The sequence below is a fragment of the Durio zibethinus genome, chromosome 12 (genome assembly GCF_047325235.1).
Source record: "Durio zibethinus cultivar Kanyao isolate XHJ-2024 chromosome 12, ASM4732523v1, whole genome shotgun sequence".
NCBI lineage: Eukaryota > Viridiplantae > Streptophyta > Magnoliopsida > Malvales > Malvaceae > Durio > Durio zibethinus.
Window position 1 is genome coordinate 14,855,231 of NC_143173.1, and position 17,448 is coordinate 14,872,678.

At 27.0% G+C, this 17,448-nt stretch overlaps 2 protein-coding genes and 1 pseudogene across 2 annotated transcripts; 1 reads left to right on the forward strand and 2 right to left on the reverse strand.

Annotated features, from left to right (window-relative positions):
- Positions 1 to 211: 211 nt before the first annotated feature.
- On the reverse strand, positions 212 to 1,696 carry LOC111297076 (dirigent protein 9 pseudogene; annotated as a pseudogene).
- A 1,437-nt stretch (positions 1,697 to 3,133) lies between these two features.
- LOC111296902 (caffeoylshikimate esterase-like) lies at positions 3,134 to 6,874 on the reverse strand. The gene is made up of 8 exons (XM_022891383.2): positions 6,557 to 6,874; positions 6,402 to 6,434; positions 6,180 to 6,306; positions 5,910 to 6,056; positions 5,614 to 5,744; positions 4,150 to 4,287; positions 3,878 to 3,976; positions 3,134 to 3,560 (listed from the first exon to the last, which is right to left on the reverse strand). Exons 1-8 carry the CDS (start codon positions 6,557 to 6,559, stop codon positions 3,264 to 3,266), a joined length of 975 nt encoding a protein of 324 aa, XP_022747118.2. The 5' UTR covers positions 6,560 to 6,874; the 3' UTR covers positions 3,134 to 3,263.
- Positions 6,875 to 15,171: 8,297 nt separating this feature from the next.
- Positions 15,172 to 17,347, forward strand: LOC111296276 (large ribosomal subunit protein uL29-like). The gene is made up of 4 exons (XM_022890480.2): positions 15,172 to 15,310; positions 15,451 to 15,586; positions 16,297 to 16,453; positions 17,133 to 17,347. Exons 1-4 carry the CDS (start codon positions 15,307 to 15,309, stop codon positions 17,205 to 17,207), a joined length of 372 nt encoding a protein of 123 aa, XP_022746215.2. The 5' UTR covers positions 15,172 to 15,306; the 3' UTR covers positions 17,208 to 17,347.
- Positions 17,348 to 17,448: the final 101 nt, after the last annotated feature.

Below are 17,448 nucleotides of genomic sequence, written 5' to 3' on the forward strand. Positions count from 1 at the left end.
AAAATTTTTTTGCACAATTGATAGAAAAGAAAATCAATTTTTTTATGAAGAAAAAGAAAAAAAATAATGAAAGAGGAAAGAATATTAGTTATATTCATGTTAGACAAGTGACTCATTGAGATATGTTAGTCCATTACATTACCGTGATTTTTCAGGTCAAAAATTAATTTAGTGCTTATCTTGAATCACCAAATCCATTGCAATCCAAAGAAAAAAAAAAGACTCAAAAGTTTCATTAAAGTTTCAATATTAAATGCTTCAAAGACACATGAAATCCACGCTTAATTGAACTGTTCCACCACACAAATCAAATTGCTAAACCATGAACCACCAGCCACAAGATGATCATCAGTAAGTAAGGTAAACATTGAAATGCAGGATTGTATCTACACCATCTGTTATGTGCTGATCCTCCTGGTGAAGAGTCTCAACCGTGGCATACCCTCTGGCATTCTCGTACTTCCCAGTTCCACCAACCACTGCAATCTGTGACTCCTGCGACACGGTCCTATGAACACCAAAGAAACTAATGGCATCCTCAAGTTCATGACCATGTTCACCTCCATGTAATAGAACAGTCAAAGCAATGGTTTGGCTAGTACCATCCAAAGAGCTAGCCAAGTAGAACCCTTGTGCTTTGCCTAGCACAGCTGACCCCAACTCATGGGCTTCAGTTAGTTCGTCATCTATGACAGTTATGGAGCCAAACATGAGCCTTTGAAGAGAGCCAGGTGGGAGCTGTCCGGCTGTGACAAAAGGTTGGCTGTTCCCATTAAGAACATTGTTGTTGTTTCCAGTGTTTTGTAATATAGCATTGGTTTGGGCACCAGCTAGGCCTGTTAGGAAAGGGACATTGTTGGGGTTAATGAGGTTGTTAATGTTGTTACCATTTAAGAGTGGGGCTCCACCTTGGAGTGGGAAAAGGTCATTGTTGGTCTTTGAGAAAGGGATGCCGCTGATTTCTGAGTTGGCGATGATACCAGTTACCACCCTGGCCGATGGATGGGATCCACCCAAGATGTCATGTATAAAAAAGGATAATACAGGGTCATGTGGGCCAGGTTTTGCCATTGTGGCACTTGTGGCTGAAGCCACTCCTCGCCCAGTTGTCGTTGGTGTGGCTGCGGGTCCGGCTGTTGATGCTGCCACACCAACAACAGGCACTGCAGGAGTAGCTACTGGTCCCTCATCAGCAGCAGGAGCTTCAGGAATTGGTGGATCACCACCATCATCCACCGGGCCACTTGGGTTGACATCAGGAACTTGGCCACTTAGCAAAGTGTTAGGAGTGACCATTGGTGCTGCCAGGTTCGATGGCTGTGGTATGTCATCGACAACTTGTGGTTGAGCTTCCACCTCATCAAGGACTCTTGCAGAGTTGGCACAAGTGAAGATGATGGCGAGGAATAACAGGTAGGGGGTGGCCTTGAATGTTTTGCTTGTGAGTATAGGAGTTTTAGCCATTTGGGTTGTCAAAGAACTTAAGATTGTTTAGCAAAAATAAACAACAAGATGGATTGAAAATTTTTTTTTTATTTTATGTTTTCCGGTATTTGACTTGATGGAGAATTGAGGGATCTTCATGGTTATATATTAGTTTAAAGAGTATGATGAGAAAGTGGATTCGATGATATGGAGTAGTTCCAAGCCCATTTTTGTGGGGGTGTGTTTCGGTTGGACAAACCTAATTCACATGATGATAGGTAGCTATTTGCTACCAAAGAAGAAAATATTATCATAAGATGGTTAGGACACTTGTCCAGATTATTTATAGTTGTTGGATTCTTTTCAATTTTCTGTGTTCTTAGTAAACCTCTTATCGGATTATTCATCTAAACTAAAAAATTCATTCAAAAATTGAGAGAATTTAAATATGAATATAGTTTATTAAATGAATTTAGACTTAAATTAAAGATTCGTTTAAAAAATGGATCGCATAGTAAAACGGGTTAGATTCAAATAGCTAATAAGATTCATATTCAGGCGAAACCAGGTCTAAATAAATTTAAAATTTATTAATATTTTATATGTATTTTAACTAAATTCAATCTAATCCAACTCACGAACAAATTTAATTTAGCGTTTTGTCTCTTTAAATATCTAACCCAACTCATGAACAGATATAGTTCTGAGTTTTGTCTCTTTAAATTATGTTTCCTGGTTGTGAAAGACTTATCATAGTTGGCAAAAAGAGTATGGTTCAAACTTTTTTATGAACAGAGAAAATGGTCTCGGAACTTTGTGTTACCATTGTTTTTTATTGGTTTACTGACCAGCGCCAAAAGTTCTCCAATTGGCTGTTCTGGAGCATTAGTTGTAACCTAGTCATTAACTCCAATTTCCACAATTAACCTAGGTTTGGATTTCATTGTATTTTTGGTATTGTATGATTGAGTTCATTATATCACTAGATGAATCCAAATGTTTTTTTAATAAGATTTATTTCGTATAAATTTTTTATTAAATTTTTTTTTAAAATTATAATTATAATAATTTTTATTATTATTTTTAATCTTACTGAAATCAGTCTCATCATCTATCTAAATAAAATCTTAGTCTAATTGTATATGCCTGACCATCCAAATGAGGGAATTGCCAAATAACAGTCACCAGTCAAGTTATTTGAACCTCCATTTGTTTGATTGTTTGTTTGTTTGTTTGGGTCTTTGGATTTCTAGAAAGTTGAATTTGGAATAGCTAAAATTTGACAATTCATATTCCAAATTAATGAAAATGCTATAAATTAAATTTGTTTGTCATTAAGTTTGAAATTTAAATTACATTTTATAATTCAATTTCTTTAACATATTTCACATTAAAAATAGATAATTTTTGAAGTAAATAACTCAATAAAGAAATGATATAAATTGATCCTAAAGTTTAGTTCAATTAATACATGAAATCACTTTCACAAAATAACATCTAAGAAATTTAGAATTCGAATATCAATATCTGTAATTCCATTAAATAAAATCACTTTTAAAAAAATGTTATTTGATAAATTTAAAATTTGAATTTCAATATTTGTAATTTTTTTTTCAAAATGCAATCTCTTATATAAAAAAAAATTAATTGCAACAATTTGTAACAGACTTTTTTTTTTTTCAATTTAAACACATCCAAGCTTGTATAAATATATATATATATATATATATATATATATATAATCTCAGGCCAACATCAACACTGTCTATAGAAATATGGCACTAATTTTTATTCCATATGTACAATTTACATCAGCTAATTGTAGTATTTGAGAGTGCCTAATCACTGATCTGTTCCTTCTCTTTTGAATATAACAGCTCATCATTTTGATGCTTCAATTCCCTCTCCAACCTCGAATTTCCGGATTTAGTTCTCTGGTTTAACCAGTTGATGATATCTGCAAACACAATCTCAATGTTTTCTGGTGTTTCCCCATATAGCAGGCCATGCCACATTCCAGGATACAGCTTGAATGTCTTGTCTGAACTTGCTGCCACATCATAGAGTTGTTGGCTAACAGCTTTATCTGTCACTTTGTCATCATCTCCGTGGAGAACTAGAAATGGTAATGAAACCTGATAAAAAACATAAATAAATAAAAAGATTGAGTTAATTCTTGTTTATTTGATTTTTTTTTGGGTAAAAAATTGATGGTTTAATATATTTTCAATTTTTAGTATACAAAAGAAGTCGTAGGTTAATGTAGAAAAAAATTTATAAATATTAAATTTTAAATTTATTGAATATCACTTCTTAAAAATATTTACAAAAATCAATTAAATTAAATTTTAATTTATATTTTCTTAAAATTTGCCTGAACCCTATCCGAACGATTTTATGAACAGACTCCCTATTGATATTTTTGTTCCTTTGTTTGTCATAATGAACAAACCTCATTAAGTCTTTGTTCAAGCTCCAAGCTGGTCTTTAGAAGTTCATTGCCTGTGTTCAAACGAGGACGTCCTTTGTAGCAATATGGGTTTGCTCTAACCTGTAAATTAATTAAATTATTGACATTAACAAACATATATATATTTCAATTTCTAAACAAAAAATAAAATAAAATCGCGACAATCATTTTTAAGATATATCTTTGAAATTTTGATTTGAAAGTTTCAAGCTAGAATCTTAAATTAAAAATTCAAATTTTTGTAGAAAAAATACCTGTGCTCTAATCTCAGGCTGTTTAAAAGCAGCATCAATGACATCTTGAACTGGAATTATTCTCCATTCTGGAATAAATTTGCAAAGCTTTTCCAAAACAGTAATAACAAGTGGATGTGGTTTCATTTCATCTGCAATCTGTGGATAAATTAATAACAATAATGTTAATATCCCTATAGTTTGAACCAATCTGGATCAGATCCAGATTAAGAATCTCTTCAGATAATTTTTTTTTTAATTATTTTTGGTCAGACTCATCAGGATTGGATATAGAACATGATAATTGCCAAAATTTTAAGCAAAAATGAGTGCAATAATCAAAGTACCTAAGATAATTTATTCCATTATAACAGCTGTTCAAAGCTGCAAGTAATGCCTTAACTTTTACTCTATTAATATGAACAATCTGTCCAAGGATTTCAAATTTGAGAAAATTAAATAAAACCCATCTAGAAGAATGTAAAATTAAAAATAAAATAATACATGTATCCGTTTCATAATCCTACTTATAAAATTAAAAAATTTCATTATCAGATATCAAAATCAAACTCATAATTAAATTATGTAATTGGCTGAATAATTCATGTTAATTATGTGAGGTAAGACTTGACATTGTAAAGTAATGGCCCAACTTGAAAGTCAGCAGCCATTAATACATGGCAAAGTAAGGTCACTTTACAACAACTGCCGCTAGATGGATAAGGACTTTGATCTTTTTCTCCTCAGATTTCATTTCAATTAAATCACTTTTTTTTTTCTATTCAAGCACAAAAATGTAATTACCTTCACTAAATGTGCCTAAGAATTAAGAATTCCAGTAGTTAATGAAATCTTATCTACCAAATTCCTAAATTGGGGCTCAAGAAAACCATTGGGGAGACTTTATTATAGTTCTAGGATTGAAATTTCAAAACAAAAGACTCACTGTACATAAACAGTAAAGAAAATAATAATAATATAATAATAATAATGGAAAATTGACATTTTTCAAGGCTATCTGCTCCATTTTTACAACCCTGGCATCTTGACTTTTCTGAGAAGAAAAACAAAAGTCACAATTGAAACTTACTACATGACGAATCGTACGTTTATATTACATTAAAATTTATATATTTATATCATATTTTTTAAAAATTACGAATTATAATTTATATTAGAATAAAATTTTAAATTATATATTTGTAGATTTTATTAAATTTATATATAATTATGATTAAAATTTATTTTTTTATCATATTTATATTATTTTACTATATCATATTTTAAATTATCAAATTTAAACTTAATACTTAAATGAAATTTCTTTGTCCTTTACAAAAAGGTTATTAAAACTTTTATTCAAATCTACATGCGTGCGTAATGTAAAAGGCTAGTTACCAAATGTGGTTCCCACATTAAAGGGGGTGAAATAGGACAAAAACCAGGCTTTAAAGAACACAAAAAGATAAAAGAAAGGCACATTACCTTACACATAGGTGCAACCAGGACTGCCCCATCCCAATAGTCTGGCTTTCTTCTGTGTACCAGTAGCAGCACTGCTCCACCCATGGATTCCCCTAACAAAAATCTCATCTTCTTTTTGTTCTCTTTTTTCTCTGAAAATTCCATTGAGAAAACAAGAAAATAAGTCATAATTGGAAAAATAGGATTGAAATTCCATAATTGGAAGGTGAAGGATTTGAGTTTTAACTCTTCTGTCATATTGACATATTATGGAAATAAAAATGGTAGTAATTAAAAAGAAAAAATTTAATATTTACCACATATTTGTGTGAAAAAGTTGGAGCAATCATCAACAACATTGTCAAAACTTGAGATATAGCCTTGCAGCCCTGATGATTTTCCATGGCCTTCATAATCTATTCCATAAACTGCAAATCCTGCTTTCACCAGCCGAATTGCAGTGCCTGAATTAATCAGAATCACATACATCAGAATCCAGATATTCAATTTTTCTCTGTGTTTTTTTTTATTATTATCTGCTTATATATAGAGGAAAAATATAGAACAGGATGTTGAAATATGCTTACTGTTCATGGTGATGCTGCATTCCATGGCATAGCCATGGCAGATGAAGATTAAACCTTTTGGTTCTTTATTCACTGGAATCCATTTGCATGTGAAAAGCTTTAACCCTCGAGAATTCATGATATATTCCTGGAAGATTAAAAAAAAAAGAAAAACAGTTCAGTGAATAAAAACATAATAAACGGATTGAAAAAACTGATAAAAAAAATTGTATGAGCACTAACCTCATCATATCGAACGGTTCCATTTTCAAGATCCTAAAAACATTAAAAACCAAACACAATAATCACAATCCATTAACACAACATGAAACTGATGTCTGATCATGTAAAAAAAGAAGAAGAAAAGATAGGGAGGGAAGAAGAAAATCAGAACAAACCATTTTGTCTTAGTCGAAGTTGGACTAGGAATTACAGAAAGTTATGGCTCAGCTTAGTTACCAAAAACTAAGGGAAGAGAAAGCGTATTGGAAACTGATGTGATAAAAAAATATATATACAAACAAAGCTGAATTTTGATGGGTTTGAGACAATTTTGTGATCAAAGTCTAAGTTATTTATATAATATAAATGGGATTTTAGCTACCCCACTTGGGATTCATGGGTTTCAATCTCTCAAAATCTAATAAACAAATTGTTAATTGAGTTGGAGGGGGAATTATCACAAGAATTCTTTTATCTAAGTTGTGGCTATTTATATATATATTTACATATATATATATATATATATATATATTTAACGGAGAGGAATAGTTTGAAAATAAGAGAATGAATTATCAAAATAAATATTATCTTTTAAATATGATTAAATAAATTAATTGAGTTAAATCGAAAATTTTTTATATATTTTTTTATTATAAAATTGATGTGATTTTGGGGTTGATTTCGGATGGATTTAGTATTCCTTGAAAAGTAAGAAATTGGCTTCAAATTTTATTACTTAAAAAGATAATAACTTGTTGAATTAATTTACAAGAAAGGAATGATGGGAAGACTAAACATTACATCATAGGAAAGATAAATTTGGTTCAAGATTTTTTTATTACTTAAAATAAATTAAATAAATACAAAATAGTAATGTAATAATTGAATTAAATAGTGAAGAGTGAGAATAATGAAGATGTATTGTTGGAAAATTAAGCACAAAAAAATTCTATTTATATGATGTCATTATTTTTTTTTTATTATTGATTATTTATTTTTTAATTGGTATCATAATTCACGTGTTTATAATTATATATGGCAAAGCTAATTTCATATTGATTTCCAATTTGCTAATTATACTCAAATTAATTAGTAGACATTAGTTAAATTTTTTTTTTCTTTTCATGGTGGATAATTAATTACTTATTATACTTCTTATAGTCTTAATTATCTTTTTGGCCAAAAAAAAACTTAATTATCTTAATAATTATTGCAGTTATATATTTTATTTTTGAAGCATATATAATATAATTTTAAAAAATGCTTACTTCTCTAATTTTATCTTTATTATATCATGCTAAATATTTAAATATAATTATCTATTTTAAAAAAATAGAAAATGTAAGATTTTGAATTTGAGTCTAAGTTATATTTTTTTATCCAAATTATAATATAAACTCTACTACCCAAATTTCCTTTTTCTTTCGCAATTTAGAAACAGTAATTCAAGCAATAACATCAATCGTCTCAAAAAAAAAAATCCCAAAACAAAAATTATATTGTACCAATTTGCTTTTAAAGCAAAATTAAACTTTTGATTTATTTTTGGGAAAACTTCACAAACACCCCTTGTAGTTTCTGACTTTCCTACTTATATTTCATGGAATTTTTTTTTTCATTTATAATTTTGTGATCGTTTTTGGTTACCAAAAGGGATAACTTCGTTAAAAATCAAGTGTTTTTAGAGGAAGCAGCTGCACAAACAAGGAAGTTTTCATAGCAGTAAGAGAAATAGCAATTGAATGGGTCCTAAAGACCAAATCATCAAAAAATTTGATTAGAAATTCTTCTAGGATGGCAGCTTTGACCAACCACTACTTCTCAAAGTCTCACATCGATGATGCTGATATATCCCTTTAGAAGTTTCTGCTTCGCCTTTCCTATTCATTTCACCACAATCGTCCATTTTTAAGATTTAATTATAATAATCTTTGAGTCAAAGACGTAAACCTACAGTTTTTTTTTTTTTTTTTGAATTTATAACATTACGAAACGTCAATGAGAGATCATTACGGTTTTAAATCTAAAATTTTTTTATTACTGATAAAAAATTTAGATTGAGATTTTTTGATACATTCAATTTGACATTATTCACGTATACGGCATTGGAATAGACTTCACTTCACATAAAGTGAATGACGAAATGATGAATAAATAGAAAAATAAAAGGAAAATGAATTCAGTCAATCTATATCGATGAGAAATATCGATCTACAATTTTTTTTTTTTCATTACAAAAAATAATTGAAGTAAAAGATGTGAAAGACTCCCATCTCAATCTTATCTCTATGGTACATCTAATTTGTGTCCGATATCAGCTTGTTTGTATTCAGACGCTCACTTTCTGGTACATGTTTGTTTGATTATTTGCTTGGACAAAGAAAAAAAAAAAGTTAAAACTTCACCAATCTTTCAAACACGAATTCAACACGGCAAAATAACTGTAGGGCCTGCTGAGAATTGAGCCGTTTGGCCATATTTTTTTGAATAATTTTATTTGTTTTTTTTTTTTCATGTGAACTTTTATTGGCTTTATATGATTGTCATTTTTTTCTTTTGTTTGTTCATCATTTAAAAAAAAAAAAAAAAAAACTGTAAGCATCCCATTCTCTCTGGGATTAATTTTTTGATTTATTATTTTTTTTAATTGTAAAAAAAATGAAAAAAGAAAAATCAGAAAAGCTTAAGCTGTTTGAGTTTATTTGGGACTATTTCTTTTGAGATTATAAAATTTGGGTTAAAATTATAGTTTGAAGTTGGAATTGAAGTGAAATTAAAACTCTTTTTTATTTAGAGCTCTTATAATTTGAATCCTATAAATATAAACCCATAATCAACAAAAAAAAAAAAAAACTCGATTTGGCAGAAAATATATGCAGCAAAAAAAGAGAAAGAGAGAAAGTACGCGCACAAGACCTTTTTTTTTTAGAAAAAATTTCTGGTAGAAAAAAATTTTTAGGGATTCAGAATTGAGGAAATTAGAATTGGTGTGGCTAGAAACTTTTAGAAGATTGAGAAAGAGATTTGGAAAAAAATTGATAAATTTAGTTTTTTTGTTTTTTCGTTTTTTCGTTTCTGGGTTTCTTGAACTTTCTGATGACCAAGTTCGAGTTTTCCACCAACATTTGGCTAGAATCCACATTTTTTCATCATAATCTAGGTTTTGTCGGGGTTTTCGGCTGGTGTTCATAGAATTTTAAAGATAGAGAGAGAGATAGAGAAAAGAAAGGAAAGAGAGAGTGTGGGTAGGAAAAATATGAGGAAAAGAAGAAAATTGGGCTTTTATTGTTTAAGAAAACGACGTCATTTTGATCATTTACAAATCCTTGCAGATCCGCACATCAACCCTCGAGAGCCATGCACCAACCCGACCCGCAACGCACGACTCGCTTACATCTCTTAGCTTCAGCTGAGCCGAGTCTGAGCTTTGAACCGTGAATCGTAAGCCGTGTTGTTCTTTTTTGCCTTGAGCCGTTATTCTTCAGCTGCCTAAGCCAAGCTATTTTCTTGGTACTTTTTTTGTTTTTCTCATTTATTTTATTTTATTTATGTTTAATTAATTATTTATTTGATTAGTTGTTTTCCATCTATTTTTTATTATTTTATTTATTGGTTATTTATTTATTTATTATTCATTTATCTATAAATATATTTTTTAAAAATTTTTTAAATAAAATAAAAAGAATCTCACCTTATTTATTGGTTTTTTATTTATTTGTTATTCATTTATATGTAAATATTTTTTTAAAAAAAATAAAAAAAATCTTACCAAACATATTGAAAGATTCAAATTGCTAAAAAAAAATATTTTTTTCATATAACAATGAATCTTACAAATATATTGAAAGATTTAAATTTTTAATAAATTGTTTTAATAAAATAAAAAGTCTTACCAATATATTGGAAGCCAATTTAATTTTTAAAATAAGATTTTACCAACATATTGGAGAATCTTATTAATTTTTTTATAAAAAATAAATTTCAAAAAAAAAAAAATTTTTAATAAAGCCTTACCAACATATTGAAAAATTTTATGATTTTTAAATAAAAATTAATTTTTAGAAAATAAATAATTTCTATAAAATCCTATTAACATATTGGAGGGTAATTTCTAGCAGAAAATCTTACCAATATATTGAAGAATATTTTTTGAAAATAAAAAGCATTTTCACAAAGTTAGATTTTGAATTTTTTATGATGGAATAACAATCTCTATGTAAATTTTTAGGTGAAATTTTTTTTCTAAATTTTACTAGCATATTAAAAAATTTAAAAAAGATTTTCAATATCAAGGTTATCACAAAAATGTCAATTATCACAAGTAAAAGTTTTTTACAAAAATTAAATGAATTCAACAATGAAATCTCTTCAAAACATAACAAATAATTTTCTTAAATACTTATGAGGTGAGAGGATGTTTTTGAATTATTATCAATATATTAGAGTAATTTATGAATAATTTTCAATATTAAATTACTTAAGTTTTTTTAGGCTTTCCGATAACATAAAATCAAGCTAGTACCATCTTATAGGTGGGCGATGTGAAAATGTTATAATTTTTTTTTATACATAACTGTACTCTCAAACTTAATTTTGGTTTTGTAAACATAAATCTATTAAGTAATCAATCACATTTAAATAAAAATATTAGTGATGATTTCTCTCCTTAAATCTAATTATACATCTATAAATTTACACGTTATGACAAAAACATATTTTTAATATCATCCTACTTCCATGTTATTGAAAGAAGACGCTTAGGCCTCGTTTAATATTGCGTGTGGGATTTCAAAACGTAGTTTTTAATGCAAAAACAAAGTTAAACACGTTATAATTTGAGTTAAAAACACATTTTCAATCGTTAAAAGTGTGTCAATCGTAAAAGGTAAAGGTAATTGGGAGATATAGTTGTAATTTGAAATTTATAGTTTAGAGACAAAATGATTAAATACCCACTCAAGTATTTATTTTTAACAAAATAGCAATTTTTTTTCTTTCTGACATCATGTCCTTTTTAGATATTTTAATTTTGCACAACAATACTAATCACTCAAAAATCTTAAACCATAAATTTTTATAGCACCTTTCAAATGCATTTTTTTCCTAACCAAGTTTTTTCAAATCACATTAGCAATATTAAACTAAGCCTTAAGCGGTTAATCAAAGCTACAGACTTTATCTTGAAGATCTCGGGTCCAAAATTTGGGATAAATTTTGATAACAATGACTTAAAGAAAATATATGGAACAAAACCTAATAATCTCATACTTCTAAAACATATATCATCACATGATAGCTTGTCCTTGATATTTTTCATGATTTTTTTCTTTAAGACTTCTATAATTTGAAAATGCTCATTTTTTATATGAAGAAATATGAGTAGGATAACATTTGACTGTAGATCATGGTGGTGTCTTTCGTTGGTGTAGTTGATTCTATCATTGACTAATCATTATTTGTTATCATCTATCTTTGAATCCCTAACTATATTTTTTCGTACTTTCTACGTTTAGTTTCTTATATTTTATCTCAAAACTTATGTGCGGTAGGCTTTTCATAGTTAGTTATATTTTGGATTCTTGTTTTGTGTATCTTGATTGCTCTTGGTTATCCTTGAGATTCGGTAACATGTTTTTTATTTATTTATTTATATTTAGGTGATCGTTGATATTCAAATAGGTTTGTATTGGTACTTGGGATTTTATCATTGTTAATCTTGATTAGCTTTGTAACTTTATGATTGCTTTAATAAAATTTAGCTTAGGAAAAAAAAAAAAGAGTAGCAATAGTAATTGCTCCATTTTCATTATCCACTTTTCATTTAATATAAAGATTAAAAAAAAATGGCATCTATTTAGCATTATATATGCAACAACATTTTGACATTTAAAAAATTTATTATTAGTATCCATTTAGATAGACGATAAAATTAATTCTTGTGATATTGAAAACAATAATTAAAGTAAGATTGATTACTGTGATGTAAGTGAGATTGGTTGTTCTGGTATAAGATTAAAATTAATAGTGAAAATATATATTTGAATTAAATATAACGATAGCGATAAATTAAATTATGATGAGAAAAAAAATTATCATTAAGAATATTAGATTAAAATTTATATGTAATAAAAATTTTAAATTATTTAATATTTATAAAATAAATAATTAAGTAATTAATTAACTATTAAACTATTTTTATGATGAATAATAATTTTATTAATAAAAACATTTAAAAAATAATGTTTTTATTATATTAATTAACAAAATTATTTTATAGTTTTAAACAAAAAATTAAAATGAAAAATAATAAATAAAATTATACAAATATTTTTATATCTTCTATATGATTGAAAGGGTAAAAAAATAAAAAAATAAAAAAAAAAGTAATCCAGCGTTGGATCATTGGACTAAAAACCACCGGTGAAAGATTTCGCACCACTCGCACCACAGCTCAAGCATCCAAAATGGAGTCCAGTGCGATTTGCACAAATTTTCATAGGAAACGTTGGGGTACGTTTGAATCCAAATCTAAGTTTTAGTGTCTATTTAATTTCAACGTATTTTCGGTATAATATAATTAAATTTATTATATCATCAGTTAAATTTAAATATTAATTTTAATAAAATTTATTTAATATAAATTTTTTATTTAAAATTTTTTAATCATAATTATAGTAATTTTTTTATATAATAATTGTAATAATTTTTATTATTATTTTTAATCTTATCCTAATTAATTTCACCATTCATTTAAATAAAACACTAATAAAAAGTGAACAAAAGATGAAAAAAGTTTGAAAACGTTAGATGTTTGAAAAATATAAAAAAAATATAGTTTTAAGACATGATATGACCATTATAATGTCAAAATGAACCAAAAATTATTATTACTTTATAAAAATAACCCTCAAATCAATTCAAAATGCCAAATGATAACCACAAAATCAATTCAAAACAAATTCCTTAATAAAATTAATCTAAATTATAATATTAAATAATGTTTGAATTTTAATTTTATTAATATTATTTATTAGTAAATTACTTTATGTTTAATCAAGTTAAATTATAATTTTAAAATTTTTATAAAACTTGCATTATTATTATGGGTGTGTTTAAAAATTAAACCAATATAAAAAACTAAATAATTTTTTAAAAAACCATTAAATACAATATAAAAAATCAAGAATAAAAACTTAATTGTCCTATATATATTTTAATGAATAGTACGTATTATAAATGTTTTTTTATCAAGCCAAGATGTGAAATAAGTACAAACATGCCTTCTCTGTCATGCTGGGCACACCGTGCCCGCATCGTCCAATAATCGTGTATTTGTATTAATACAATATTAAAATTTATATATTTATATTATATTTTATACAATAACAATAAAATATATCTTAAAAAATTTATAAATAAAAAAATTATAATAGTAATAAAATATACTTTAAAAAAATTTTATGTAAATCACATTACATTTATAGTTTTAAATTTGTAGAGAAATTTTTTAGTGATAATTATGATTAAATAAAAAAATTTAAAATTTTAAAATCAGTATAATAAATAATAAAAATAATATTAAAATTTTTTTGCATTTATTTGAAATATAATTGTGATAATTAGAGTTCAAATGAATATAATCATTTTGATAATCTTATTATTTAAATATTTAAGATGAAAATTTTTAAAATTTTAAAATCTTACATAAAATTGCTTATATTTTTAATGTTTTACATAAATTTTTTAAAAATATAATTTTTAAATCAAAATAAAAAAGATTGTTGAAAGATTTAGATAAACTAAATTTTTGTAATTTTTAAACATGTTTGAAACATTTTGATAATTAAATAATTTTTTAAATAAGGTTATTTGATAAACAACTAAAATTATTTATTAAAAAAATAAAATCTATATTTCATATTTTTAATTTTAGAATATATATCTCTAAATTAATTTAATTTTTAATTATAATTTGAATAATTTTGATATTTAAATAAATTTAAAATTATTTAATTTGTAATTAAAAAAATTATCTTATTATTTTAAAAAACTATCTTACATGTCATTTAAAAGAGTTATTCATATAGACTCATATGTGATAAATTTATTTATGTATGTTATTATATAATATATATATATATATATATTATATTAGATTAGATTAGATTTGAAATTAAAAATTTGAATTCAATTCTTTAAATAGCTATAAATAAATTGAAGTCAAACTAAGCCAATATCAAAAGATTTGATAAAACAAACAAACTTGACCTCACCAATTAAAGGCCAATAAATGTATTTAAATGAAAAATTAAGGTCAATGGAAGATATTTTTAGAAAAAAAAAATCTTTTTTACTATTTAAAAAATAATAAAATTTTTTAATGCTTTATTCAAACGTGAATAATGTATTTTTAATTAAATCTATTATTAAACTTTAATGATTTTAAATTAAATATAAGAATAATTTTGATCTAGAAAGAAAATCACTTTGGGCCAAATTTTTCATTCTTTTATGTTTGGAAAAAGAAAAATTAAAAAGTTTGTTTTTATATATTAGTTGTGTAATTTTTTAATTAAACAAATGGGATTAAGGGATATGAATAACAATAAAATAATAATACAATTTAAAATTTTAATAAAAATTATAAATAAAATTAATAAAATTAAAAATATATATTATTTTTTTTATCAACAACGTATAATTTTTATATAAAATATAATAAAAATTTATAACCTTTTAATATTTTACATAACAAAAATATATGAATTACCTTAGCTATCGCTAAACCAATAAAACAACCCCTTTTAGGCCCAAGTAAAATCCATTGATAAAATCCCTATACTTTTTTGATTTAGGGTTTCTTATTAGTCGACAGACAGCGAGAAGCCGCCTTTGCAGTGCGAGCAGAAGAAGCGCAAAAGAAGAAATGGGTAACTGTTCAAAACATATAACTTGCTTATATTTTTCTCACGTATTCTCGTTATTTTTAAAAAAATTGAACATGGGTTGTCCATGTTTTTTATTTTTGTTTCATGTTTTTGTATGTAAATCACAAAAAATAAAAAAACAGCGAGAATCAAGGTCCATGAGTTGAGACAGAAATCAAAAACCGAGCTTTTAGGTCAGTTGAAAGATCTCAAATCTGAACTTGCTGGTCTTCGCGTTGCTAAAGTTACCGGCGGTGCACCTAACAAGCTTTCCAAGATGTAACTCACTTGCTCTTTCTCTCTTTTGGTTTTTTTTATTGGTTTTCTTAAGTGTTAGCTATGGATCTAAACTATATGTTTAATTGGATATATAAAGTGGAATTTGATTTCTTAGTTTGTTTAGAGAAATGGGTATTTATTTGTTTTAACTAAGATTTTGATTGTTTGTTGGTTTTTTTCTTATTTGTTTTTGCTATGTAGTGAAAGTGAATGGTAGAAAGAAAGAATAATTATAATTGATTAATAATGAATAAATGGCTGAAACGAAATATTTCTTCTGATAAATTTGTCCAAATGTGTTTTTAGTAATAAAATTTCAAATAGTAATAGTTTTGAGGGATACAAAGTTAGAAATTGATTTTCTTGAATCAGAAGCTCTATGATTTTACTTTTATAAAGGACAATTATATATGAATTGATGTTTATTTTAGCAATATGCTCTCTTTTTTTTCTTGAATTAGATCTATTGGTAACTCTTTAAGAAGTGAAAAGAAAGTAGCGAAAGTGATTTTGAAATGGTTTGATGGACAAGTTAGGACTTATGTATATGTTGCTTTGCAAATTGTACATTTTGGATTGCTATATGAGGTTCATTTATGGCTTGTTATTTGAATATTTTAGGCTGTATTGATTTGGTTTCTGTGATGTTCTGGTTCTGGATTCATTGGTTTTGGTATGTTGTTCTGAGTCTGGTGTTTGTGTTGATGCAGAAAGGTGGTGAGATTGTCAATTGCTCAGGTGTTGACAGTGGTCTCACAGAAGCAGAAGGCTGCACTGAGGGAGGCATATAAGAAGAAAAAGTTCTTGCCCCTTGATCTGCGTCCCAAGAAGACCAGAGCCATAAGGAGAAGGCTTACCAAGCACCAGGTACTGACGTTCTTTTGATAATGCTGAATGCTATCTTCTACTTTTATCAAACAAGTTATCCCTAAAATCACGCCATTTTGGCTGATATGCTGTTTTTATCCATCATCTTGAATGCCTAGAACTTTGAATGACATGTTTTCAAGACTAATTGAGTAGATGTTACTTCTTTAATGTAAGTAGGAACTGTAAAACTTCCAAATGCTAAGGATGATTGGCCCACAGTGGTGAATACAAATTGAGAAGTAGGGTATTCATGGGCACCCCCAAAGATTGGAAAACGAGAAATTTGAAAGGAAATTCCCTAGACACCTTTGCTGTGAATAAAATTGATAAATCTGTTGACATTATATTATAAGTGGACACCTTCGGAAAAAAAAAATCCTAGATCTGCCATGTTGGCCTGATGGATTTTGTCGCTGATTAAGATATTAATTCCTGTTGTACAAATTTATCTCATTTGAAGCATTTTTATTCACTGTTGGCCCAATGGATACCTTTTAGTCCCTGATTAAGATATTAATCTTTCTTGTACAAGTTTATCTCATTTGAAGCATTTTTATTTGTAGGCTCTAACCCTCCGCTAATACATATTCTTCGGTGAACTCATAATGGTTTAGCTTGTTTCCTATTTGTATAGCTTGTTCTGTTGTACCTGAATATCAGTTATTTTGCTTGCCAGGCATCATTAAAGACTGAAAGGGAGAAGAAGAAGGAAATGTACTTCCCAATGAGGAAGTATGCCATTAAAGTGTAGGTTAAGATCATTCAGACAGTGTCATATTTGTGAAACCCGAGTTGCGATTTTGTTCAGATTTTTATGTTTGTGAACTTTTCTTGTCAAACAAAGATGTTGATCTTTTTGATGTAGTGATAATTAAACGAGGGATTTTTGCATTTGTTGATGAGGTGATGAATGTTAGGTTGAGGTAAGGAATGAAATCACATTAGCTCGAGAAGCCTATCTGCTCCCAATCCAGTAATGATTGAAATTTGTG

Bases quoted from the DNA above. Each gene is read 5' to 3' on its own strand.
- LOC111296902 (XM_022891383.2), bottom strand. The intron at 6,307-6,401 runs GTTAGTGCTCAT...TTAATCTTCCAG, and splicing joins GAACCGTTCGATATGATGAG to GAATATATCATGAATTCTCG. The intron at 6,057-6,179 runs GTAAGCATATTT...TGATTAATTCAG, and splicing joins ATGCAGCATCACCATGAACA to GCACTGCAATTCGGCTGGTG.
- LOC111296276 (XM_022890480.2), top strand. The intron at 15,587-16,296 runs GTAACTCACTTG...GTGTTGATGCAG, and splicing joins CCTAACAAGCTTTCCAAGAT to AAAGGTGGTGAGATTGTCAA. The intron at 16,454-17,132 runs GTACTGACGTTC...TTTGCTTGCCAG, and splicing joins GAAGGCTTACCAAGCACCAG to GCATCATTAAAGACTGAAAG.